This window comes from Oreochromis niloticus, linkage group LG11 (assembly GCF_001858045.2).
Source record: "Oreochromis niloticus isolate F11D_XX linkage group LG11, O_niloticus_UMD_NMBU, whole genome shotgun sequence".
NCBI lineage: Eukaryota > Metazoa > Chordata > Actinopteri > Cichliformes > Cichlidae > Oreochromis > Oreochromis niloticus.
This window is the reverse complement of record NC_031976.2, coordinates 10,666,014-10,691,987: the sequence shown is the minus strand read 5'-3', so window position 1 is coordinate 10,691,987 and position 25,974 is coordinate 10,666,014. Positions and strand designations below refer to the sequence as shown.

General features: G+C 40.3%; 2 protein-coding genes and 1 long non-coding RNA gene across 7 annotated transcripts in view; 1 reads left to right on the top strand and 2 right to left on the bottom strand.

Moving 5' to 3' along the window:
- The window catches only part of ankib1b (ankyrin repeat and IBR domain containing 1b), a 33,580-nt gene extending 25,514 nt beyond the window's left edge, over positions 1–8,066 (bottom strand). The window contains exons 1-5 of one of the 4 annotated variants that reach the window (XM_005450588.4): positions 7,912–8,066; positions 5,665–5,950; positions 4,568–4,868; positions 3,110–3,292; positions 2,263–2,380 (exon numbers count right to left, since the gene is read on the bottom strand). In XM_005450588.4, the coding sequence (XP_005450645.1) occupies positions 2,263–2,380; positions 3,110–3,292; positions 4,568–4,868; positions 5,665–5,852 (790 nt within the window). In that variant the 5' untranslated portion in view covers positions 5,853–5,950; positions 7,912–8,066. Of the gene's footprint in view, positions 1–2,262; positions 2,381–3,109; positions 3,293–4,567; positions 4,869–5,664; positions 5,951–6,088; positions 6,242–7,540; positions 7,560–7,655; positions 7,800–7,911 lie in introns of those variants that run through there. The other 3 variants (XM_013270390.3, XM_025911578.1, XM_019364521.2) reach the window with 3 other exon arrangements.
- A 98-nt stretch (positions 8,067–8,164) lies between these two features.
- LOC109204170 (uncharacterized) lies at positions 8,165–25,744 on the top strand. Of its 2 annotated transcripts, none has more exons than XR_003222222.1 (3): positions 8,165–8,290; positions 8,382–8,548; positions 25,503–25,744. It is a non-coding gene; the product is annotated as an uncharacterized LOC109204170 (long non-coding RNA). The 2 variants fall into 2 exon arrangements; XR_002063727.2 differs by lacking the exon at positions 25,503–25,744 and adding an exon at positions 22,211–25,146.
- On the bottom strand, positions 8,679–14,179 carry eomesb (eomesodermin homolog b). Its single transcript, XM_003443730.5, has 7 exons — positions 13,915–14,179; positions 12,004–12,664; positions 11,680–11,834; positions 11,195–11,316; positions 10,558–10,716; positions 10,132–10,193; positions 8,679–9,976 (listed from the first exon to the last, which is right to left on the bottom strand). The coding sequence occupies exons 2-7, from the start codon at positions 12,531–12,533 to the stop codon at positions 9,193–9,195; spliced, it is 1,812 nt and encodes a 603-aa protein (XP_003443778.1). The 5' UTR covers positions 12,534–12,664; positions 13,915–14,179; the 3' UTR covers positions 8,679–9,192.
- Positions 25,745–25,974: the final 230 nt, after the last annotated feature.

The window sequence follows — 25,974 nt, the reverse complement described above, 5'->3', positions numbered from 1 at the left end:
GTCTACCCTCCTAAAATAAGGAACACGACCAGGTCAACTGTGCAATTAGGCCATTATCAGCCTCAAGACAGGTTTCGCCACCAATCAAATGACTAACGCTCTAAATGGCCTCCTTTAGATAATGAATGTCGCAACAACCCCCATCCCAATCTAGCTCCATTCAATTAAAACTAATCAATGTGTATGGCCCTATCTTAAAGCCTTCAGCCATTAAATAGAGTCTGAAAGTGAAGTCTTCACATGTAGTCTTAAATATCAAAAATGAGTTGGAAATACAAATTGTCAGGAACAAAGAAAGATGGACAAGCAAGCAGTTCAGCAGACGAGCAATGAGGAAAAGATAAGAGACTGTCACAAATTGTGGAAATGACGCTTTTTCACAAGAAATGAAATGACATGCAAGTGCAAAAACCCTTCTGCAGGAGATGAAAAATCCTGAAATGTTTCAGCAGTCCCATGATAAAACTGAATAAATATAGCACCATTCTGGGGTCAATCTCCCGCCTCTGAGCTCTTAAAAGTGTGTCTCATATGTAGCACACAGCTCAACAGACAGCCCTTAAGCTCATTTAATTAGAGGTGGTGAAGTCATACACAAACATTTTTGCCAAGTTGTCTGAAGTAACGAGTTACAAAAGCCTCAAATCAGTAAAACTTTCAGAAACACTTTCTCTTGTGTCCAGCTGCAAGTTTGAAAACTGGTGGGTTAAGAATGCAAGTCTAATAAAATCTGATATATTTACTCAGTACTTGGCCAGGCCTAAGTTAAGAGTGAAGTAATTGAGACAAATTCAGCAAAGCATATTTTCTCTGCAGCACTATTTCTAGGAAAAACACAACAGAATGTAATAAAAATAAATTAGACGTGCCAAGGATTTGACATAAAAATCCATGGTTCACGCTGTGTATTATTTAATCTTATTTACAGTAAATCAGGCGCGAGCCTAAGTAACCTAATTAAGCAGTGTTTGTTCTCAAATTGTTTGTTGAAATGAACGCACTCACTAAAACTACATTTAGATCATGTAAAAGCTCTCTCCAGTGACAACAGAACAAGTCCAATTCTTTCAGCGTACTGCATATTTATAGAAGATAAATCCCTTATCCAAATACAAAAAACGCTTTCTGTATTTTCTATTTTGTAGTCAGTTCTACATTTAAAAAGCATAGTAACCCCATGGAAAATGCACCTTTACACATTTTCACAGCATCACAGCCACAAGATTAGAATCAGGGTTTCACATTAGGTGCCGATACACAGAACCTCCCTAGAGAGTGACCAGGAGAAGCTTTTCTTATTTTAAGCTTCTTTGGTTTGGTCTTACAAGCTATTAAAATGTGTGGTGTCATGTTTAGGTCTGAGGTCTGCAGCAAAAGGCTGGAGATGTCTAAGTCTGTTAAGACATGTAAAAATCTTGAAGTTATTCTCAAGATCAGTCATTCCACTGTATTAAACAGCTGCCAATTTGTACCAGACTCCTTGCTCCAGCAAATTAAACCCAAACAGAACAACATAAAAGGTATCATAAAAATACCACAACAAAGGGTCTTCAGCCATTTCTTACTACTAGTGTCAAAAGGCATTCATTTGCAATCAGATGCAGGGAAAAATGCAGACGTGCCAAGGGAAAAAAACTGATAAATCAAATACAGGCAAAGAACAGCACTTTTGGAATAACGTGTTCTGGGATAGATCACTAAAAATAGTTTGGCCGCAGTAACTGTAGACATATTTAGAGCTGACCAAAGATAGCTTTGGACCTGATCATAATTGTGAAGTATGGAGGTGGAAATATTATGCTGTTTTTTGGGGGGTTTTCCCTGCTTATTGGACTGATCCTGCTTATTGGTCTGAATCCCACTGAAATGTTGTGTGGGCTTTAAAACAGGCAGTGTGTAAGAGAAACCTTAGATTAAAACATTCTGTAACTGACAGGATTTGTATGGAAGAGCGGTCAAAGACTTTAATAAGCCAATATCTGAGACAGGTGAACAATTATGCAAATCATGGCCAAGGGTATACTTACCTTGTCCACTAAAGTATATATATATTTTTGTTGTTGTGGAAATGATTGAAAAGTGTTTTATGTGGTGTTAAATTAAATCTAACCACTGTATCAAATGCTTCCTTGTCCATATACTTCTAACTATATATGTCATTTGTTTAACTACTCTGTTATTATGTTTACCCAATAAGCTGTCAGGATATTACTAGTCCAAATAATTAAAAGGACAACCAGTACTGTGTTTGTTTAATAGTACCATGGGCACGTAGCAGTGCTTCTGCAGTGAAAAGAGGGGCTTGTAGCATGTCAGCTGTCTCCACTATCAGCATGTCCTTCAGCTTCCGAAGATCCTGCGGCCGCAGGCCCTCGTACAACTAGAGTAAAGGGTTGACAAGAACATAATAAGAGAGGAAATGTAAGGACAAAGATAAGAAGTAAAAGAAAAAAAGACAGGTTGTCAGAGAAAGGTAAAGAAAGAGACAAAAGGACAACAGAGGGTGAGATCGGGGAAAAGGGTGATGGGTGAAATAAGGGTAGTAAAGAAAGATTGTGCAAAAAGGGGAAGAGAAAATAAGTACTACAACCACCTGAAACATAAATGATTGCTGACACATGACTTAGCTAGACCCAGTGAACTAAAACTGATGATGATGATCACATGCTTTAAGCTAGACTGTTTTGTGTGAGTAATTTGTGCAAGTCTGTTTGTGTCCAACCAAAACAAGTTCAAGTGAAGAATGTGACTAACTCCTGAAAAAATGTAAACACTGAAATACAGTCAACTAGTGGATTTTTCCAAGAGCAAAGTTACCATCATATGTTGCTTCTATTCCTTACTTATGTAGCTAAAGGGTTATGAGGACAAAGCAAGCATATCAATACAGAAATTGTGTGGGATCTGCCAGGCTAGGCTGACCAGGGTAGCTCATTTACAACAGTTTGACCTAATTCAGCAACAACAGTAAAATGACTGTTTTTTGGATTTTTTTTAAACAGCATGCTGTGGACTAAAGTTTGGTTCTAATAACATTTTAAGTCACACCAGCTCAGGGTGACAAACTGAAAGCTATACACCCATTCCTTGTTGGTGTGTTATACTGTACCTCTCTTCGATCTAGGGCTGCATATTCTGCCTCAATACCCTCTGCCTCAGGGGCAAGAGAGAAGACCATCTGCGACTCCAGGCGCAGGGCCAACTCCTTGTGGTGCTGCTTCTCTGCAGAGTCACATGGAGTCTCGCGGTTTTCATTCTCCGCAAACAAGTCAGCTTCTCTCTGCACCAGCATCTGAGCATGAAGAAACAAGAGGAATATCTGGCATTGAACAATGGAACACATCCTGCATTCAAGAGCAGATATTAAAGCTCACTGACTATATATGTAGTTCCAAACACCTGTGATTACTAGCACAGTGGCGTACCACTCACCCTGTAACAGTAATCAGAGGAAAGTATCCACAATTAAGGCATGAAATAGTAATTGCAGTTATTTTGATATGGACTGCAATTATGACTTCAGTAAAAAACAAAACAAAAAAAAAAAATAGCAACAACTTACCCACCTTGAGAAAATTGAAAAAGAGTTCACTTATCTCCACTTTACTTCATTCTCTAGTTTTCAAAGTTCTTTGTAGAGTATGGGACACTAAGTCTTGATGATCAATTAAAGGAGCTAAGATAATATTGAGAGCGGTACAAGAAAAACACACACGTTAATAATGTGTCTTTTCGGGGGGTGGTGGCTTCTGTTGGTAACTGTCACTTCTGTGCTTGAGTCTACTTTTTTAAACTGTCTGTGAATGACATTTCTTGACACCCTGGAAGTAGGGTGTCTCTTTTTCTGTCACAACATACCTGTCTGCATCTCCAGCCTCGACATTATGTTGTGCACATGGTGCAAATTGCATTTTGTTATAAACTGCATGGACTCCGGGGGGAAATTAGATTGAAGACAACAATAATATTTATATAATGAAGAGTCATCTAAATAAATGACAGTGTGCAGAAATGTGATCATTTAAAATTAGTAGCAGCGTACAGCAGTTCTTTCTGGGGATTTCACAACTAGTGGCTGCTTGCCTTTCCTGAAGCACAATTTAAGAGCAGCATTTGTAATTTTTTTCTATTACATGCAATAACAAAGTCACGCGTAATATATTTGACAGTTATATCTGGTGTGAGCTGTCCAGGAGATTAATTAAGTTGTACCGTGTTGCACAGCATCTTCCAAAAACTCACCAGCGAGGGCGAATGGGAAGATGCAAATTACAGTTCCCTACCAAGGGTCAAGATTGACTCTAGCACAAGGCGAAACGTGAGGATCTATTCTACAAATATTCATTAGACAAAAGAGCAGATGCTGAATGATGTGTGTGAGCATCAGAGCTACTCTGGCCTCATTTATTATCCTTCCCCTCATATACTCTCTGCCCTTGTCTTAGTGAAACTGGTCAGTTTACAGCTACAGAGGCTTTGATCATAACCTAAAAAAATTCCACACTTAAGAAAATTTTACACTAGCCCAGAGGAAATATCTGCAGATTTATTTTTTTTATAATCTCACCTCAACACAAGTCTTCATGCCTGAGGCAGCAGCATAGTGTAGGCAAGTGTTTTTCTTGTTGTCAGTGGCATTGACATCAGCCCTCTCATACTCTCCATGATCCAGCTTAGCTCCTGTCCATGCTAGCACGATCTGAAGGCATTCCCCTCGTCGCTGTTCGTCTTCATATGGCCTTGAGATCCGGGGATGCAAAGCCCCCTCTGAAGTCAGGATCTGAGGCCCCATGCAGAGAAGGTGCAGAGACGTCTCATTGTGCACGTTGCGCTTGTTAGGATTGCCATCTTTGCTTAGGAGAAAAGACCTAAAAGAGAATAACGACATGACAAGATGGTTAAATTGTAATGTGTTGTCTTTTGTGGGATGCTGTCAACAGACTGCAAATTCGTACGACATCAGTGCTGATTCAGAACGTAAACATGATTTTTTTTAAAGATAAAAAAGATGAGTTATGCATAGTGCATGTAGCTTTTAGTGTAACTGAATATTTTACAGCATTTTAACTAAAAAAAACTGCACAATATTCTAAAAAAAAAGAGAGCTGTATATTGCAACACAGGTCAATTACTTTCCAAAATAGTTTAGATTTCAACGTTTTATTGCTTTTGTGAAAACCATAAACTAGAATTATAGCTATACAACCAGTTTTATGACTTAAACTACTGTTTTTGTTTTTTTAAGAGTAAGGCCAGAGTGGGATAAAAACAAGCACAGTCTGCGCTGTTAGCTTGTCAGATAGGAAGCTCTTGGAACGTCATTCTATTCCAGCTCAGCATGTTGCATTCCTGAGAGCTGCTAACAGATGGCTATGTAGAGTCACAGATGGGACAGAGACATATAGAGAAAAAACATGAAAAAAGAAAAACTGAATTTTAAAATACAGCAAAAGTGAAAAGATGGAATAAGCTGCCACTGAGTGATAAAAAAAGAGAAGAAGTCAGGTTAAGGGTTACTAGACATAAAGCTTGAAAACCATCTATGACCCAATCATTATCAGGCCCTGTCAGAATAACAATTTTTCTTCACTGACAACACTCAAAAATATGAAGTATACATTCTGTCTGCTTGCGTATTTGGTTTTATTTGGGCCATATCCTAACCTGAGTAGGCGTGTCATGGCGTGCCGGGCAGCATAGTGCAGTGGAGTGTTGTGCTGATAGGACTCTCCATATGTAGAGTTGGGATCTAGAGCCTCCTTGAACTGTGGGTTGCTCTCATACAGTTGGCAAGCCAGCAGTTCATCTCCATTGATGAGAGCCTTACGGAACTTGGTCGCTGTGTTCCCCATTTCGTCCCCTACCGTGGGTCCAAAGGTCTGACTGGGACAGCAGCCTCTTAAGTCGTCTTCCACCTGTTCAAGTCCAGTAAGCCAGCATACTGCATGTCCTAATGAAAAGACGAAAAATTGGAGTAAAATGTCTTTATGCCTGAGACTAATGAGGCTCTTCAAGCAAGAAAATGGTCAACAGGTTTGTCAGTCATACAAATCTCAACATCCTCCCAATAAATAAAAAATATTTTCACCAGTTTCAGGAAAAGCAACTTTGCCTCGTTTTGTACAGGTGACTTCCACTCCCTCTGGTCACAAAACAAGAATTCAGTCTTCAAGGGTGCTCAGGCTGCTCTGCCACAAGCTCCTGTGTCAGCATCACCACTGCACTGTAAACCAGCTCTGTGTTTCTCTTTTTATTTATATATTTTTTTTGAATACCTAAACATAGTGAGGACAAAGCCCACACAGAGATGGACAAGGCTTCCTCTGGCATCACCAGGAGTTTCCGCTTCACAGTGCCAAAGCTACTCATCCCACTGAGGCCAGGGCTCATTATGAAGCAAGATATCCTCAACTGAAGAATAGCACACAGCAAGTCCGCTTTCCGCTTCCACCAGGGCACCATATGGTCACGACCGTTGGGGCAATGTGATACCTTTATGTATTTTTAGTAAGCGGCAGCACACACCGAACACAGGACACGGCATAATTTGTTTTATAATAACAGGCATTCAACTTCCCAATAACAAAATTCTCACTGGTGGAGACAAGTTATGTGTGCAATGGAAGGAAGGAATGCTCACCGAAAACCCCCATCTCCCATTAATACCAAGCATTCCATAGGTTAGAAAGTACAACAAAGGAAATGGTAACTGAAAACAGCTAACTACTTGTGCAGTTATATAAACAGAGTCAAGACCGTGGACAGGTCTGGCACACTGTTCTAATCAGTCAATCTTTAAACTAAGTAAGGAAGATAAGAGTGAAACCTTTGGTAGTCTTCTGGGAAAGTGTGTTATTCACTGTAACACAACGAATACCAAAGTTATGACGTGGTTATCTATTCATCAGTTAGAATAGCAATATGGCACAGACGTGTTTTCACTCTTTAGTAAGATTGGTAGAAAGGAGATAGGTGGAAAAGAAACAAGTATTACATATATGAATGATTTATCATTTATTCATTTGGTAAATACCGTGTACATTTGCGTGTGCTAATATCGACCATTTTAACACATGAAATCACCCCCTGCCATCATTGCCATACATTTAAAAAACGCTATGCATCATGTAAACAGAGCAGCCAGTGGAAGTGAACACCACCTTAGATCAGGCGTGTGCCATGTGATTACCCCAGTGACCAGACACCATCACAAGGCAAGACAAACAGTATGCCACCTTGGCATACAAAAAAAAAAAAAAAAGAAAGAAAAACACCTGATCTTTGAACAGTTATATAATCTCATAGTTTGTAACACATATTATTCAACGAGCTTGCTCTCTAAATGAATAACTACAGCATTAACCTATCTTACAACAGTCAACGACACTCCCCCGTTACAGCTTCAACCAACCACATCTAACTAAAGCTCACAGCAACAGCTAGCGTTAACATGAGAAAAATGAAAACGTTATTCTACGTAGCTGCCACTTGTCACTAAACTACTTCATGCAGGCCTGTACCCACGTCGTGCGGTGTTTACCATTTTCGCTAGCAGAAAATCGACGACAGCGTGTCATGTTGTGTTAATGAACAGACCCCGATAACGCTTTGTTCCACTGCTGGTTAAAAATAAAACCAATCTGCCGACAACCAACCTTAGAAAACGTCAGCTGCAAACCATTCCGTTTGTCGACAATGCCACTGGTACTGACAAAACACTCTGCTGTTTGCTAGCTATATAATATTCAAAAACAAAAAACATCATGACGCTAGCATCTGCGTTGACCAACGTCAGTGTACACGCTAGAGGCTGGTTGAGCTAGCGTGCTAATCTCGATGCTAGCCAACTTGACGGTAGCTAGTACAGTTGAAAAACTCTGTAAACAATGAATAACAAGTATTTCGACTTACACTGATTGCACATCTTGCTGCTGTAGACCTGGCCTTGTGAGTGAATTGTCAGTCGCAAAGGGTAAAGCAAAGATTTTTCTCGTTATGTGGGGCAAACCTGTATAAACAATGTGAGCTATGAGCTGTGCTGTTGCCCCTGTCAACTCTCCGTTGACTCTGGTGGCTCCTGCTGGCTACTAGTCGGGTTGCCAGGTTTCAAAACAACCCCCCAAAAACAGGCGAGAAAGACGTGGCCGGCTTATTTTTCAAAGCCTAAGCTTTGCTTGAACATTAATTTCAACCAAGTGCATGTTTTTAGTTTGTTTTGTTTTTTTACCCTTAGAAACCACAGCTATTTACACCTTCATAAAGCAGGGCATCATATCCGAAGCGGAAATAGGTAAGATAAGTACGGTGTACGCGCTTACACTAACGGAAAAATACATTAAATCTTTCTAAAACGGGTAAATCTATAAACGTTTCTGCTTTAGGCTTCTCTAGAGTGAACATGGGATGGAGTAGACGTTCAACTCAACAGGCTAATCATTTGTAATAGCCGCCATTACAGAAAAAGACCACTAGAGTGCGCCAAAGTCCGCAGAAAAATCACACAGCTGAGCGGCGCCGTTCTTCATTTTTCATCTCCTACAAACGCCTCGTGAGTAATTGCAGAAAGTATTTCTCAGTTGCATTCACAGCCTACACCAAACAAATACTAAATGCACAGTACACTGCATTTAAGCAGGGGCTTAGCCGACTCCATTAACTTGAAATAACCACATCGAAACTCAACATAACATGTGTGCCTTTTATTATCAAATAGTTGAACTTTGCATTTAAGGTATATACAGCATATTGTTCTCATATATTTAAGAATGCACACATTTCATATGAACAGGCCTTCAATATATAATCTGTAAACACATAGCTTAATCTCAGTGTAAGGGTAGATACATATATGTATGCAACAATGAAACATAACACACTTTAAAAAAACAAAAAACAGGGCACCTTAAACGAATGCTTTGGCACTTTGTAAATTTCAGATAGAGTTCGATAAAAGGGGTGTTAAAAAATACATATACGGTTTGGGAACAAACAAAAAGCCTTAAGATGGAGACGCTCATTGTACCATGTGCATCTCATAATGCCATTATTTTTCATCATCATTTTCTGTCTTGCCACAAAAGAAACAAAAAGACATTTATCACTGCCGACACAAAATAATGGTCTTCACATAACAAAAAAAAAGCTAAAACAATATTTCTCATTCACGGTAGCTGACGAAGACCAAACAAATGTTTAAGGGTTTGTGTAAAATGAATAGTAAGCTGCCATGCTTTTGGATGGGGGGGCTTCCTTGCTGTAGCCATTGTTGGTGGGAACAGAGACCAAGTCCTCGCACTTGGTGCTGCTGGAGGAGTCCTCCGTGCTTGGACCATTAAGAGACACACGCCTTCTTTTGCAGGCCAGAGAATAGGAATTGGTCTTGTCTAAGGAAAGAGCTGATGGTTGTGGCTCTGTCCAGGAGCTGATCAGGGCTCCGCTACCATTCACCTCCTCTTCCATCTGTGCTTTAACCTTTTCTGAGTCTTCTGGGAAACTAGCAGTGGGGCTGGGTCTGGGGGACCAAGGCAGACTGGATGTGACTTTTCTTTGGTATGCTGCTCTAGACCCCCACCCTGCAGACATTGTAGTAAAAGGGGAGTCTGGGTAGTAGCTAAGAGCATGAGATGTAGGCATGGGCAGTGATTTGATACCATAAGGAAGCAGGGAACTTGAATATTCTCCCTCATAGGGTGTCAGATCTAGCTTGTTGGTGGTGCCACTGCTGCTTCCCCCTTGCTGCACTGAGGTGACAAACCACCTCTGCGAAGCTGCGTCTTCTGTCTGAGGCGAGAGGAGGCTGTTAGTCTGCGGTACAGCTCTCTCACTGTTGTAGAAGCGATTCTGAGGAAGGTTGTTGACAAACTGATCCTGGAAGAGGGGCTGCATCGCGTAGCGGGTGCCAGGGACAATCTGGTGGGCACGGGGAGAGTCCGTAGGAGACGGCGTAAGGCGGTCGTTCTCTGGAGCTGTGTACATCCTAAAAAATAAATAAATAAATGTACTTATGAGACATGAGGTCAAGACAGTTCAATGTGAAAGTTCTTTCACAATTAGTTGGTGTAGCCACAGTATGATATATTTGTTTGCTTTGAAAGAGCTGCACAGCAATGTAAGCGCATACAAAATACTCACGAATCATAATTGTCTCTGAATCCTTTGGCAAAAGGGTTGTGATCGATTTTCAGCTGCGTGATCTACAACAAGGCACAGCCGAAGGTTAGGATACATATTAGATTTGGAAAAGAAAAAAAAGGATAAAGGAGCATCATGCTTGTGTATCTATAGACCTCGTGTTTGGCTTGCATTGGAAAACTGTGGCTGATTAAAGTTAGAAATAGCTTCCCATGCCACCTGAACAAGTTTTAATAAATGGGAATTCTAAACTGATTCAAAATCTATAATATGCAGTATGTAAATATCTAAATATAATGCATGCATACAGCTCTGAGGACCTATTAATGGGAGCTTATATCTAAAATAAAATTAAATAAAAAAAAAAACAAAAAAAAAACAAAAACCCAAAAACAACCAAGGAGGCCGGAGTTTTTCCACACTTACATCCGTGTTCTGGTAGGCAGTGACTGCTATAAACTGAGTCTCCGGAAAAGTAAAGCACTGGGTCTTAAGGTCACTGTTAAGGTCTTCCACTCCATCCTCTGTCACCTCCACAATGTGCAGCCTGGGCTGGTACTTATGCAGGGATTGCAGAACAATCATCTATTGCATAAAAAAAAAAAATAATAATAATTTTGAAAAAAAAATTAAATTAAATAAAGCACTCAATAATTTACAATGTCACAGCTAATAAAAAAAATAAAAATCTATAAAAGCTTCAGTGTATAACTTTGTGTCCTGCAATTATATGATTTAAGCATTATTTTTGCACTAGTGTAGTTTAATTTCATCACATCATCTTTGCATAGACACAAAAATATCTCAGCTAATTTCCTTCATAGCACAAATTAAGTGCTACAAATTCAAGTCTAAATTAGTCCAAATACAAGCCCCTTTCATTGTGCCAGATTAATTATCAAGGTGCCAATAAACAAAATATAGTAAAAGTACATCAAACAGATTAATCTATATTGAAAACAACAACTGAATGAAGGTTTGGTGTAATGGAAAATGTTTTGTCATTTGCAACCTATCTTGAGGGTTACAGGCCTTTAGTTATTTTCAGTTTTGAGTTTAGTACCTGTGAAGTATTGTGGCTCGTCCCTTTGTTGTTTGTGAGTTTCAGTTTGCTGAAGGAGATTTCTTGTCTCATCCAGTGAGCCCCTGTGTTTGGGGACTCCGGGTGGATATAGATTTTGTTCCCTTAAATAAAGAGAAAAACATTTTCCAATATTTAAACTCAAGATTTCCAAAACAAATTACACAATATTCTACTGAAAACATGGGACTTTTCATTGGGAAAAGCTGGGGGACCCATGTTTTGCTCCACGGCCTTGTTGAGAAGTTAGGCTTAGGCTATAAAATAAGCAAATTTCTTTTTCTTTGTTTTTCTTTTTTTTTAAACAGAAAAAAAATGTCTTTTGGGGGATGAAATTGTCTTAAATCTGGGTGAATTTTGCTTTTAAATCGCTGGGGAAATGTTTAATTCAACTCAGTTTAAAATACATTTCTTTAAAAAAAGAAAAAAAGGAAAAGAAAATAGGCACTATGTACCCTTCTCGGTACCTTGGCTGCTGTTGTCCGCTTTCCCACAGGTGACCCACTTTCCCCCCTGAAATCTCCAGTGGTTTGGATCCGCAAGCACCACTTCCACAAACACGTTATAGTGCGCTGTCACACTGAGACCAGCTATGTTAAAGCTGAGGAAAGGGAACATCCGTCTGCAAAAAACAGGGAGGGAGGATTCAAAGAAACAGAACATTAAAATAAAAAATATTTTGCTAACAAAGAAGAAGAAGAAAAAGAACATAAGAGACACTGACAGACAGTTAAAGGAAATGAAGGGAAAAGTTTCGGCTCTAACTTTGCACACTTTTCCTGCCATCTCACCTGCCCTGCTTGGTGATGATCATCTCTGTCTGGTGTCGGTGGAACTTGAGCCATAGCGGTCGGTTGCAGAGATAAACCTGGGCCCTCACCCCCGGGCCGGCGGTGGCGGGGGGTAAAGCCATGTTACCGAGAGCGGAGCCCGAGCCGGTGTATGGAGGGTAGATGCAGCCGGGACTCTGTCCGAGCTGGTAAGTGGGACTAATGTGACTGCGCCCGGGGGCTGAGGAGGGGAATCCGGCCGGGGGCAACACGGAGCCCAGGTGCAGTGATGAGGGATACCTTCCAGCACTGGATGGGGTGTAAACCGCCCCGCTGGGGGTGTAGGGGATAAAAGAGCAATGACTGGCTGCTTCGGGACTTTGCTTAGAAATAGCGGATGGGATATAGTACCGGTCAGCACTCATCCCGTGCTCCGTGTACCTGTTGCTAACAACCGGATCATCCCCCTCCACAGCCGGAGACTTGCGCCTCTCATCTGCCGTGTCTTTGGAAGAAGAATATGAACTGCTCTCTCCTTCACCCCCGAGCATCTTTGCTTTCTCTTGGTTTGGGTTCAGCTGATGTTGCTCTTTATCAGGGATGTCACCTTCCCTTCTTTTCCTTTCACGTGCCTCCTCCTAAAAACAGGCTCCCCTGCAAACATCCACTGGATTCTGAATGACTGAGACACACAGAAGCAAACAGTGGTTACAAAATGACCTGAAGTCGTCCCTAATACACATCTCAAGCTGTCAAGTCGCAAACACAGTGAGACGGTTGCAGGAAATGACCTCCATATCACCGGAGATATTTGTGGGCGTACCAGGGTGTGGTTGTGAAGTATGTGAAGTCGGTCTTAAAGTGCTGGATTTCAGTTGTCGTGGTCTCCCCAGAAATAGTAACTTTACTGAAAACAAGTCTCTTTTTTTCTTGCCATTTTTCCCCCTCTCACTTTTTCAAAAGACGATTAGCTAATCAATTAGGCCTAAATGCGGTCCAGTGCGGCTCATATACTACACGTTTTATTAGATTTTATTTGCTCTTTGGTGATATACTACATTCACAAGTTCAATAGTTCAGCTATAATAATTAAAAGAAAATGATATAAGTGCAACTGAGTAGCTCAGGATTTACTGTTATTGGAAATACTGGAGCGATATTACCAAGCTCGCTGGGACTCGCTTCGAGGTAAGAGCCAATTTCTTGTAAATCATATGACAAACGTGAAGCAATGCACAGATTTACGGGGGTAGACGTGAAACTCGCCCACGAGTTTTGAAAGTCGTGGGGTTTTCAGTATCAAAACCAAATAAAATTGCAGATTTGTCCGACCTAAATATATTCCGACGGAAACGAATATTTATTCAATTTAATGCTGTCCAACAAAAACAAATAATTTGAATAAAAATGTATGCATGTTTATTTTATTTATTTATTTTTAAATGTAGGCCTACTTCTCCGAGGAGTAATAATACTAATAATAGCAGTTAAATCGTGAAGATTCTTTTTACGTGTAAATAAATAATCCCATCAGTATTCAGAGGTAATGGATTTGCATGCATTCAGTTCGAATGAGGTTGTGTCCCAACGGGATGGCCGACGTGAAAAAGAAAAATAGCCAATTATTTTTCCGTTTGAAGAAACTTGTGATGCTTCTTGGATCAGACAGTCGGATGTGAGAAACCAGAAGAACCGTAATTAAACGATATTAATACAGAGGTGGCGGGGGAGAAGAAGAAATGCAAATAAAACAGGCACTAGAAACTTATTTACTGTGAATTAATTCGTTGCAGGCTCAACAAATAAGATGTTTGTTGCATTTATTGCACCTTTAAATGTAAAATAAAGCTCATCATAATAAATATTAATAATAAATTCTGCAAAAGTATTAGTTGTATTTGAAAATATATATAATTGTATTTCCAAACTTACCAAGCCTCCAGGGTCCTCCTGTGTTTTTAATTAAAAAGCTTCAAGACAAGAAAGTATTAAAAGCTTTCGACAAAATCAGCAAAGATTACCGGGGAAGCTGTAAACAGCAAACGGTATCATGCTGCGTTTGTGTCCGGAAAAATAATAATAATAAAGCAGAGTTTAAAGTAAAACCAGAGCCATGCGGAGGCGGACTGATCGGAGCGCAGAGACGCAGTCCCGCTTTCACCGCTGCTCTCTCCTTGTGGCCATGACGCGCAGACAGCAGCCTCTTTTATCAGATCTCCCTCCGATCACCAGGGGAGGGGCAGGGGATCCTCAGCATCACAGCCAAGGTGTGTGAAAGCGAAGCTGCTTCCAAATCCAGCCGTGAATTGCTCCCATATTCTAATCTTAAACAAAGACATCAGCAGAATAAAATAACAGGGCAAAGTCAGTTGTGCTGGGCTTATGCCAACCTGAGTGTGTTAGACAGTCATATAGGTAATAAGGTGACTGATTGTGAAAGTTGTTGTCTATGAAGAAAAGAGATGAGGGCTTTGGATTCAGCTTTAAGATCATGATCTACTTGGAATTGTCAACACACCCCACTGAAGTTGTAGATGAGTGATGCATGAAATTAGCAACACCCAAGAAAAGTGACTAAAAGTAAACTCAGATAACCAGGCAGTGCACGTTTTTTAAACCAGCAGTGGTATATGAAACGTGTCAGACTGTAAAGAAGCTGTTTACCACTATGAACATGATAAATGTTTTTGTTTTGGTTTGTTTTTTTTTCTCCTGAATAACAGCATGAAAAACACTTCTGCAGAGGTTACAGATACTCTATTTGCTCAGCGCTAATGTGCTAATGAGGATGGAGAGTGAGGAGTCCCACCTATAAGAGCAAAGTAAAGCGGGTCATATTGCTGCTTTGAGATTTAGTCATAAGTGAGCTAAAAAAATAAATAAATATATGAAATAGAAAGACATTCATGTCTTTCAACCTAAGTGACGCTGGAGCCAATATCTGCAGAAGGAGACGTTTACCGTGGAATTCACATACAAATCTACCTCTTGACTGTCTCCTTTGTAAAAGTAAAAGGCCATAAAACTCAGAGGAGGCTCATGTAAGATTGTTTCCTCTCTTTGACTTTTTTTTTTGTCTTTCCACTTTTAAGTTCAAAGGGAAGAATCCAATCCAGACCTTGACTCATGCTGAGTTACCCTTTCAATGGCACACCTTTTCAACGTCTTAAATGCCCACTCGTTTCTCCTCAGCAGACAACACTTGGCTGGAAGTTAACATGACAATGACAAAGTGAGAGGATTAGTGAAGCGGCTGAACTCGGCACACATCAAACAGGACAAATCAAAACTATCTTAACTGTAAACAGTGGAATACGCTTCTGTTGTTTGTGCTGATAAACTGATTGATTTGTTTTGATTGTTTCACGGAACTGATGAATATGGAGGTAGAATTCACAGTTTTTTTGGTCTTAGGTTTCTGTGGCGCTAAACTTCCTCTGAACTTAAGTATTTCCACCCGGCTAACTGTTTCCATCTTCACCAGCCGTACAACAGGCTTGATTTAACTTATTTTTTATAATTGTTAGTATATATTACTCCCCAAATAGATCATTTTCTAAGGTATTTTTTAAAGAGGCCACTCTCTTTGTAGTGCCGCTTTGTAGTGATTTAAAATGAAAAGAAAACTTAATTGAACTTTCTTCCCATTTACTTTCTCTTTCTCAATTTAGCGTGCTATCCATCTGACACAGCAACATGTGATCACCTGTTTTGATGGTAAAATCTATGAGTCATAAGTGAGAAAGCAGATTCTCGAAAGGTTTCTAAATATACTTCTATTTTTCCCAGGAGTGCAGGGACTTGCACATTGACGTGTGAGGAACAGTAAAAGAAGAAAAAAAGGCATTACCTGCCTTTAAAATCTTCTCCTTCTGGCAAGAAAAATGTGCCTCTGTGTATTTTATATAGTTGGATGTTTAACCTTTACTTATGGAGGGCGATGTGTATGTGCAGTGTTTGATACTCAGAGGGTGTTTTCACACTCATGTGCTGAAGGAGGAACACATGTCAGCATTCAGATTAACCATCAGTTCAACATTTAAAAATGCCTTTTTTAAAAATCAAATAATTAAAATTGCGGTTTTGCGGCATCATGAAATTCGAGCCAGTGAGCATAAAGTGAAATTCTGAATATTTTTAAAGAGGTAATAAAAAGCTTTGTTAAATTACTGACTAAAAATGTTGTTCAAAGTAGATTACTTATGTATTTTTAATCAAACTAGTTTATTGCATTGCAAAAACATACTTGAGTGATTTTATTGCACCATGCAGCTACCTTAGTTGTTATGTGTCACTGAGCCCATCGTCTGTGGAATAGCCTCACTCTCTCTGTCACGCTCAGTGAACACCTTCCCCTAGCTGTGCCTCCTTTTTGACACGTCTAAAGGGCTGTTTCTGACATCTTGCCATTCTGCTGGTTCCCCCTCCCTGCAGCGCTCCTGCATGCGGGAGGAAAAAAGCTGGTGACCTGGCCATTGCTGCCTTGCCCTAGGCCACTGCCACCCTGCTGGCAGCAGAACGTCTGCTGGTCTGAGGCCATGCCAGGAACCCTGCCCACCATGGCTTGTGATGTCACGACAGACTCTGTCTCAGACAAAACCTCTGATTGGCTCAGAGGGTTTGTGTTTCTCACTTTCTGGGAACTGCCCTCTCGGCACTTCACAGACATAGAAATCAAATTAATTATCACTTTAATTGAATGTAATCTCAGCTTTCTGTCCTCTATAGCTGATGAGCTGCATTCCCAGATCATACAGGAAACCAGAAATATGCACATATGGGATGTCATTTGCATATGGGGGGGAGTTAGTACTGCATGAAAAGTTTTTTTCACCAGATCCAAAGTAAACTTTTACATACATATCTAAATCCATCTGTAACAAAAATATTTATATATTTTAACAGTAGATATTGCAGACACAGCTATATTGAGCACAATGATGACTAGATAGATGGCTGATGTAACTATTTTCTAGAGGATAGTCCTCTCTAATACAGTCACCAGTAAGGATTGTTATAGCAGGGTTTAAATGGGCATCTAGCTACATGTTTCCTCTTGCCTCCCCTTTGCTTACATTTATGGTTTGGTCCTACATCCTGTTAAGAGCAGCAGCAGGAGTGGACCATCACATTTGGTGCTCAGCGTGGGGGCAGTTGGGGGTACTGTCATGTTCCAGCTATCCCACGGAGATGCACTTCTGCCTCTCTGTGAAGATTTGGTGGGTTCTCATTTGCATTTGCTAATGAGATCCCGTTTGCATGACTTTATACTGGGAGGCTATCTCTCTGAATATCTCTTTACAAATACAGGAGGTGGATGAAGTCCTGTTTATTTAACCTTTATTTACCAATTAGTCCCATTGGGTAGTCTTTTTTGGGGGGCAAAACACCGGCATGGTAAAGTAGTGGAGACAAATTATTTGACAAACTGCATCATCTTAATACGTGAGTGGACGTTCTTTTACTTTTGGTTTCTAAAAGCCGGTGTTTCTCAGGAACCATGTTGTAATCTATCACCTTCACTTTGAGTCAGTGAAGTAACGGTTGTAACAGCTTCACGGTGATACTATTAATGTTTTTGTGCTGTCTGTCAACAAAGGTTATGGCTCCATGAACATGTAGTGCTAAGCTATCCTAGTCTGTGAAATGTGTCCAAACCAAAAGTTAAACACCTGTTATTTCTTGACTTTTATCGCTGGCATTTACAACAGCAGAGGATAAGAGAGCTCCGAGTGTCTGCCCTTGCCAGTCCGCCCTATTCACAACTTCCCACGCATGCTTCGTCTTCCCAGAAGCTTTCCTCAGCCAAGACCCACGACTTCCAAAATCACCTATCTGATGGGAAGTTCTTAAAGTCGCAGGCCAAAAGCAATTAAGCCCCGTTTAGAGCACAACGTTATTATCACCCAATCTGTACTGTTAAGAATTTCTGCCCACCAATCTGCCAGTGTCAGCAGCCCCAAAAGATAACCACATTTGGTCCTGGGTCACAGTCGAGAGCTAAACCCATCCTCAGAGAGGCTGATGCATTTAGGATCATAAGAAAAAGTAACAAGGGAAATTAAAACAGCCTCAAAGAAGCCTTATACACGTTTGCCTATAAGGCTAGTAGAAGCTGGAGAATCAAATGCTGATGACTTCGAGTTCACTCTTTGTTTCGTTTTTGGGGGAAAGTGGTTAGAATGACTAAGTCTTTACCGCACATATTAAAGCGACAACTGTTCTTGCTGCTTAGGTGCTGCTGAACGAAAGATTGCACGCTAACCACTTAAAGGTAGCAGATCTCTCATCTGTGTCATTAAGACAACGATAGGTCGAACTGAGCGTAGCAGCGCTGTAGCAAAAGATTGGGTTTAACGATCAGCTGTTATGTGCAAATTCTCTCATCAAACTTGATCTGTACACAGAGTGCACATCGAGATCTCCATATTTATCAACATAATAAAAGTTAAAATACATAAATAAATACAAACCTCTGTATTTTTTAGAAAAGTGTCCCGCTCTCCAGCGAGGTGGAAAGAATATTTTCTGCATTATGTCCCCTCTCATAACAGACGAACAGGACCCAGAGCGTGTTTTTTCTCATATGGGGAATCTGCTGACTGTGGTATCACATTATGATTAACAATTTAACTATGATCCCCGTCTTTCCCATTGTTATTCCACAGATGACTGGGAGTAAGGGCGAAATGCCAGCGACGGAACGCAGGCTTCATTAGATTCATTGATTGATTTATTGTTTTCCATGGTTGTAATCACTTCCCCCAAGGTAATTTGTGAGCTCTTTATGGTTCAGAGGTATAATCCTGAGAGTTAATTAATCGGCTTTGTTTAGAAGTTTGGAAGTAGAAATGAACCTCGGAATTGGTAACAGCTAGGAAGAAAACTGTATGTGTGACTTGGAATTCCTTGTTTACCACCACAAAGGATCAAAACTAAGAAGGTAAACAGACATAATTAGATTGGGGTGATTTGTAGATCTTTTGCATTTACCTTCAGCCCTCTTTACCCTGTTTTTTGTTTTTTTTTAACCTGACAAATCCAAAGTTGGAAATTTGCCATATCTCGCAAATCTCCAGATTTTTAATTAAAACCACTTGTTACGGACTTTACCACACAATAAAGAATCACTAGCACTAGACAGTTTAATGACAAATCAGTGTAAATTATTCATTGAATTGAAACACAATTCAAAAATAAAAACACTGAAATTCACAAAATGTGTTCAAATATTTGCAGAAAGCGGCATTTGTACAGCATGTTCTTACTTCTAGAGCAATATTCTTCACTTTAATCAGCCTTCTCTGTCCACAAGAGCGGGGGGGAAGCAAGCATTGCTCCTCTTAGCTGAACCAAAGCATTATAAAACCAGGATCACATAATGGAGTTATGTTCTAAACCAAATTTTTAGCACGACCTAAAGTAACAAACATTCCTAGCCCCTTTTCACCTACAGTGGAAAGGGGCTTACCCCTCTAATATTATCTGGCCTTTGTCAGTCTTAATTGAGGTTTGGGCTTGCTTTAATTGGCTTTTTAATGATTTGTGAATGGGAGCTGCTGTTTATGGGTTAAGTGCATCTTAATCAGAGCTTTAATCCAGTCATTAACAGAGAAACATGAGGTGTCGAGAGCGGCAAGGAGAGGTTGATAATTGAGAGGCTGCTTCTTTGCTCCCCGTGCTGTGTGTATGTATGTGTGTGAGTGTGTGTGTGTGTGTGTGTGTGTGTGCTTACTTCAACTGTATTTTAGAGGAAAAAGCTTCCCGTTGGTGATGTCAGTAAAATTTTTCATTGCACCATAAAAGACAAACACTTGCTGTACATATTTTGCCACATCCTTATATTTTTGCTCTGATTATTTCAGAGGTAAAAATGTAAGGACTCAATGATGAAAAACACCGGGTGAAATAAAAATCAGCAAAGAACTTTTCACATTTTCTTTATCTCAGTACATATATTTGTTTCCCCACTGATAATATTCTACGTATCAATACTGAAAGTAAAACTAGATTGGTTTTGTCCGCCCTCCCCTTTCCTCTCTGCTGTTCAGCTGTCACAATTTCTGAGTTTTTCTCACTGTATATTTTAGCACCTACCCCGCGTGAGGCCTGTGTGCTTCTATACCCCCACTCTCGTCCCCTTCTAATGCGCGCACACACGGCGTGGAAACAACGAGCCTATATTGAATAAACATACTGCTTTTAGATAGGTTCCTAATTTGCATCATCCTTTGCAACGTGTGTTTTTCACCAATTTTAGTGTAATTTATTACAGACTTACACACACCTTCTGATCCTATAAAAGCACTGTCAATTGCTCCCAAACCTTCAGTGCTAGTCACCCTCTTACAGCAGATCATCGACAAATAAAAATCCCAAAAATAGCCCACTCATACTCTGCTGGTGGCAAAGCACCTGAGAAAATTAGGCTACCAGAGAGGCAGTGCATTTGGATCTTCTGAGGATTAAGCAAGTTTTAACTGTCACTGACTAACCAGTCAAGTCAAAACAGTTTAAAAGAAGGTTTCTTTTAAAAAAATTAGAATCGCAGTAATTTGGACCCGGATCCAAAATCGCCAATAATTCTAAAACCTGGCCCATGTTTTAACCCCCCTTTTTTCGTACATACTTCTGCTTTATGCAACACCGTATCCGCTTCATTGTGTCACTACTGTGCATATTTGTGTATTAATATAAAGTGCAAAGATGAGGTCCCGATGACGGGACGAATACTGTGGCCCGAGTTTCACCACTAATCGACTCTCCCTGTGAAAGTGTGAAAACATTTAGAGGCCATTAACAGCACAAGATGATACTTCCTCCCAGGTCAGCAGATCAAAGGCAGCTGTCAGCCCCGACAGGCAACGTCTCTCTGATGTTGACGACTCGCCCTCAAGTATTCATTTCAGTCCGTGCATGCATACAAAGATTAAGACTGGATCTGCAGGATACTGAGGCATATTAACTATGGGGCTGATAGCGTGATGACATAATGGTTCTCTTTTTAAGAGTCCAGACGGTGCTTTTGTGCATTTAGAAGTCACAAATGGGATTTTTCTTTTTTCTTTTTCTTTTTTACCTCGAGCGTACACACAAACACACTTGCTTGCACGTACGCACGCACACACGCTAGCACACATACATGCTTACTTATGAGATGTTACAAAAACTTCTCTTTCTTCTCTCCATTAAAAAACTATCGATCTTTTGCTTTGGCTTCTCTACTTGATGGGTTTTTTTCCCCCCCATCATAATGGAAAGTCTCCCTGGCCATTTCTTCAGCCTATTCTTCATTTGGAGTAATTATAGATGGAGAGGTAAAAGATGTTTTTTTTCCCTCCCCCCTCTCTTTTCTTTTCTCCTTCTTGCCTATCTTTCTCTCCCCTGCGTGCATTCAGAGGAGCTCTCACCACTGCATTCTTATTAGGGACATGTCTGAAAGGCTCTCCGCAGCATGTGGTGTCCTCTGACCATCCGTTATGGCTGCTTTTTGTTGGCATTAACAAGCCGAGCAGCCAAGGATAGCTTTTCAACAGGTACAAACTTTTCCTTTTAGATAATTAACTGCATTCAGACACTCAGCGCAGTGTAGGCAATGTGGGTGCAGAAGCCCAGAGAGGATCATATTTGAGGGGAAAAAAAGGAACAGAGAAAGGAAAGGGAGATGGAGGAAAAAAGAAAAAAAAACTTCATCAAAAGACAAGATGTTCTCTTTGGTGTTGTTTAGTGCTAGTGGATTCTATACCAAACTCCTATTCAAATAGTGTGGTCTGCTTTTCTGCTCCCCTCCTCGTCCTCGTGCCTGTCCTTTTCGTCTTCTTTATCAAGATGGACCGTGAGATGAGGGAAAACTTAGGTCATTGTAGAATGGTCAAAGGTGTGCTGCCTTAATGAATGGAAGAAACAAGAGAAGGGCTTTCCCTCGTTCCTCTTTGCCTCGCCGCAAAAAGCCACAGGATGCCTCCTGAAGAAGGCCTCCTTCATCCATTGCCGTCTCGTCTCTTGTTAAAAGGGGCATAAAGCGAAGGCAGAGGGGAAAAGTAATTTTCTTTTTCCCGTCTATCCATTCTTTTGGTGAGTTTCTTCTATTTTTTGCTGTGTACTTTTATAAAGCTTATAATTATCTTGGTGAGAGGTCCTCAAGCGAGAACGAATGGGGTCTTTGTACCCTTCTCTCTTCAGCCCTCTCCTGGAAGCCATATTAACATTCGGTCTTCCCCTTTTACAGATGCAGTGAAAAAGCCAGATGTGTCTCCTGTAATGGAAAAGAAAGGGGGGAAAAAACTTTCAACAATTCCACTTTACAAATTTTCACTGGACAGGACTGAAGTATCAGCTATCAAATGTTGTATTCACCACATGTGATGTGCTTCACTACAGCACTGTTATGCAAAACCAGGGCCGACGGGTCTCTTTTCTCCCGTTGTCACCTCTTTTGTTTAAGGTGTTTATTAGAAGTATAAGAGAGATGAAGCAGACAGGGCAACAGCGACGCCTTTGCTGACCTGGCGGCAGAGATCGCTGGTTTAGGATGACTCTCTCCTCCTTCACCATCCATCCGTAGCACTTCCTCCGCTCACCTGCCCCTCCCTCAGTCCCTCTGACCTCCATTCCCAACTCTTCTGGCTGATTACTCCTAATGTAATTTTAATTAAAAACTGTGGTGTCAAAGGGTTTAGCCTGCCTGAGAAGCGGGTGCAGATTGTGGCACAGTGGCAGACCCCTTCACTTGCTTGAGAGGAAATGCATCCTGACATTGCTCGGGTGGTGCCAACACAACTAGAGCCAAGGTAAAATAAAAAGGCTTTCTGTTTTACTTAAATATTGTATACGCTTATGCTGCAGGGGTGGAAAAGAATCCTGAATCTTTTCTTTTACTTATTTGTTTCATTTGGATTGCACACTGTATTGGATTGTGTAAGTTATGTGAACGTTCATTTACACACAATACACCAGTAATTCTCCATCCCTGTAGGCCTGATATGTATTAAACTGTTATCCAGGCATGCATACATACATACATATAGTCTGGATACAAGGCATGGACAGTTTACAAATTTCTCAATTATTCAATTAATCAATTTGTTTCTCAGTCTTTATTTCTGCAGAAATATATGTATATATATATATATATATATGTGTGTGTGTGTGTGTGTATATATATATATATATATATATATATATATATATATATATAGATATAGATATATACATATATAAATATACTGAGTCCAATATATTAGCAGCAATGACTAGCAGTCAGGAAAGGTGAAGCTATCCTGGAGGGAGTCATCCTAATATAATGATGTTTAGTTGACATTGACAATAATTGCTGGAGCCAAATGTCACAGGGGTGACCTGTGGAAGGTGCCCCACAGCAGGACTCAACAGCAGAAGTCTGCCTGTAGGTTTGTAATCCCCTCACCCGAGCCGTTGGATTATGTGCTCTCTATCGACCCTGAAGAGGCTCCCCACGGCTTGGGCTTAAACACTCTCTAAAATCTCATCTCCACACCCCATCTGCCGGCTGAGTGATGTCTTGGAAGTCGAAGGAGTAGAGATGGGAGCAGACGAGCAGACGGAGGAAATGAGAACACGCCTCCTACTCCTTGCTGCGGCTCTGCACCGCAGAGGAGAGCAGACTTTAGGAAAACATGCTATATACGCCTTCAGGACAGATTTTTAAATATGCACATCAAAATTACTATAAGAGTTAGTTATAGGTTTGTGATTTTATTCATGTTTATATTGGTATTATTTATATTCTCCCTTAAATGAATGTGTAATTGATTGTTGTTGCTGTCAAAGTATTAAATTTCTTGTTGCCAATTACACTCCTCCATTAATATCCGTGTGCTAAATGGATCCATTTCACAAATAAAAAAAGTTCAAACATAGATCAATAATTGCTTTTCCACAGATCAATGACCCTTTAACATTCTCTGACAGGGGCCTTGTTTTGTGGCCGTCAGTGGACAGTTGGAGGAGCTGGTGGTTGGCCCTGAGCAGTGAGGCATGTCGTAAGAGGGTTTAACTTTGCTAACCTCCTTCTGCCAGGTTCATGGGGCCCTGCTGTTTGGGTAATATTGGATCAGTGTTGGGAGCCCATGTCCCTGCCATATCAGTCAGCACGCTACCTGGGGTAGTGAGCGCTTTCCTCTATGGAGCCAACTGGACTTGTTCAGGATTCAATTTCTATGTTTTTTTATATTTCATATTTTTGAAATTCCTCGAACGTTGAATTTCATATGCATTAAAGCCACATGAAGCAAGATTTGTTGACGTCTCTGACAACAAATAATCTCTGACATAACAGAACAAAAACATGTGGGCCCATAGCAGTGAGTTCATTAGAGACCAGAACAACAAATATTTTTCATGTTATTAGGAGTTCTCTTAAAGTTAATGTTCCAGTGTATAATCAGTCCACAAACAGTACATTAGATGTACTTTGTACATGTGTTTTACCACAACCGCTTTTGACAATGTACTGCGGTAAGTGGACTCACAAGAAAAAAAATAAAACCCATTGATAGAAAAGGGGAACCATGGACTCACAAAGTAAATTAGGAAGTAGATTTGTATGTAGGTAGGTACTTTTGGCACAATACCTCTTTTCTTTTCTTTTCTTTTCTTTTCTTTTCTTTTCTTTTCTTTTTTTAAATACAGCCTACAAGAAAAAGAAATGCCGTTAAGCACCTGTGCATTAGCTGTCGTTTCCCTTCCTTGTATTAAATAATGAATGCAGCCAAACCACTATTTGTAACATTAAAAAACAAAAAAACATGGAGTCAGAAGGAAACCACTCAAGCTGAAATATTAAAAGTATGCACCATATGTGGTCTTGGCTTGTTTAAGTACAGCCAGCACTAGGATCATAGTAAAACAGCCACACACTGTATAGAGATGAAAAACAAACATTGTTTTATATTTTTTTCTACAGTGAAAAGCAAGCTTTCGTTGAGATATCTGATTTATCACAGGAAAAAAAGATTTTGGCCAGAAACCTGTTGAGTGCTCATAAATATCAATTATTTGTATATTGTAGACTTATATAACTTTTTTTTTTGTCAAAACAGTTTTACAGGATGACACGCACCACATAAAGCTCTTGTATTTGTCAAGAATTCAAGCGATATTAAAATATCATTTTTATCATATTTGCTTCAGTGGTTGTGCAATCATTCGTATGAGGCCCATTTGGCCCTGCTGTGGAAATTTGGCGAATGTTGCATTTTGGAGAGCTCTGCTGATATTAAAATCTGCAGATGCCCACCTGGTGTCAGAAGGGGTGGAAACAGAAGAGTGTGCTGTCTGGACTTGGAGGTGTGTATATCCATCTGTTCATTTAAGTTCAAGGTTCAAAAAAATGAAATAAAAAGCATGCACACGTGTGCATACAGGTGATGGCCTGTGGTCTCTTTTTGTTAAAGGAGTGGGGTTTTTTGTGCTTGTAGAAATCATAGATTTGCTCTTTCTGGTCTTTGATTTTTAGATGAAAAGGCTGTTTTTCTCCACAGAGGAAAGCGACAGCTTTACCGGTGTAAGGTCAGAGAGTCGTGAGAACTACAGGCAGACGGCCTAGAGATTCACTATATCGCCTCTGGCGGTGGTGATGTGTGGGTGAGTGTGAGCTGTAAAGGTGCACTGGGTGTGTGTCTGTGTGGTTTGGATGTGGAGGTGGGTAGTTCACACCTGTTTCTTATCGTAGTCTGTATGTGTGAAGACTGTCTTTTTCTTAAAGGTGTGTATATGTCTGTGAGCTGGGTACCTGTTTCTTTGATTGAACAGGTGGGCCTTGTTTGCATGGGATCCAGACAGCCGATCCGCCGCACAGCTGACTGTGGTCAGGCTTACTGTGCGCAACACACAGGCTGTGGTTCAGGTACAGATACACTGTGGTTGGATGCTGACTTTCAGGAGTCGTTTTTCGATGATTTTGTTATGATTTTATTTCACAATTGCCACATGGTACAAATATTGTTTTAAAAA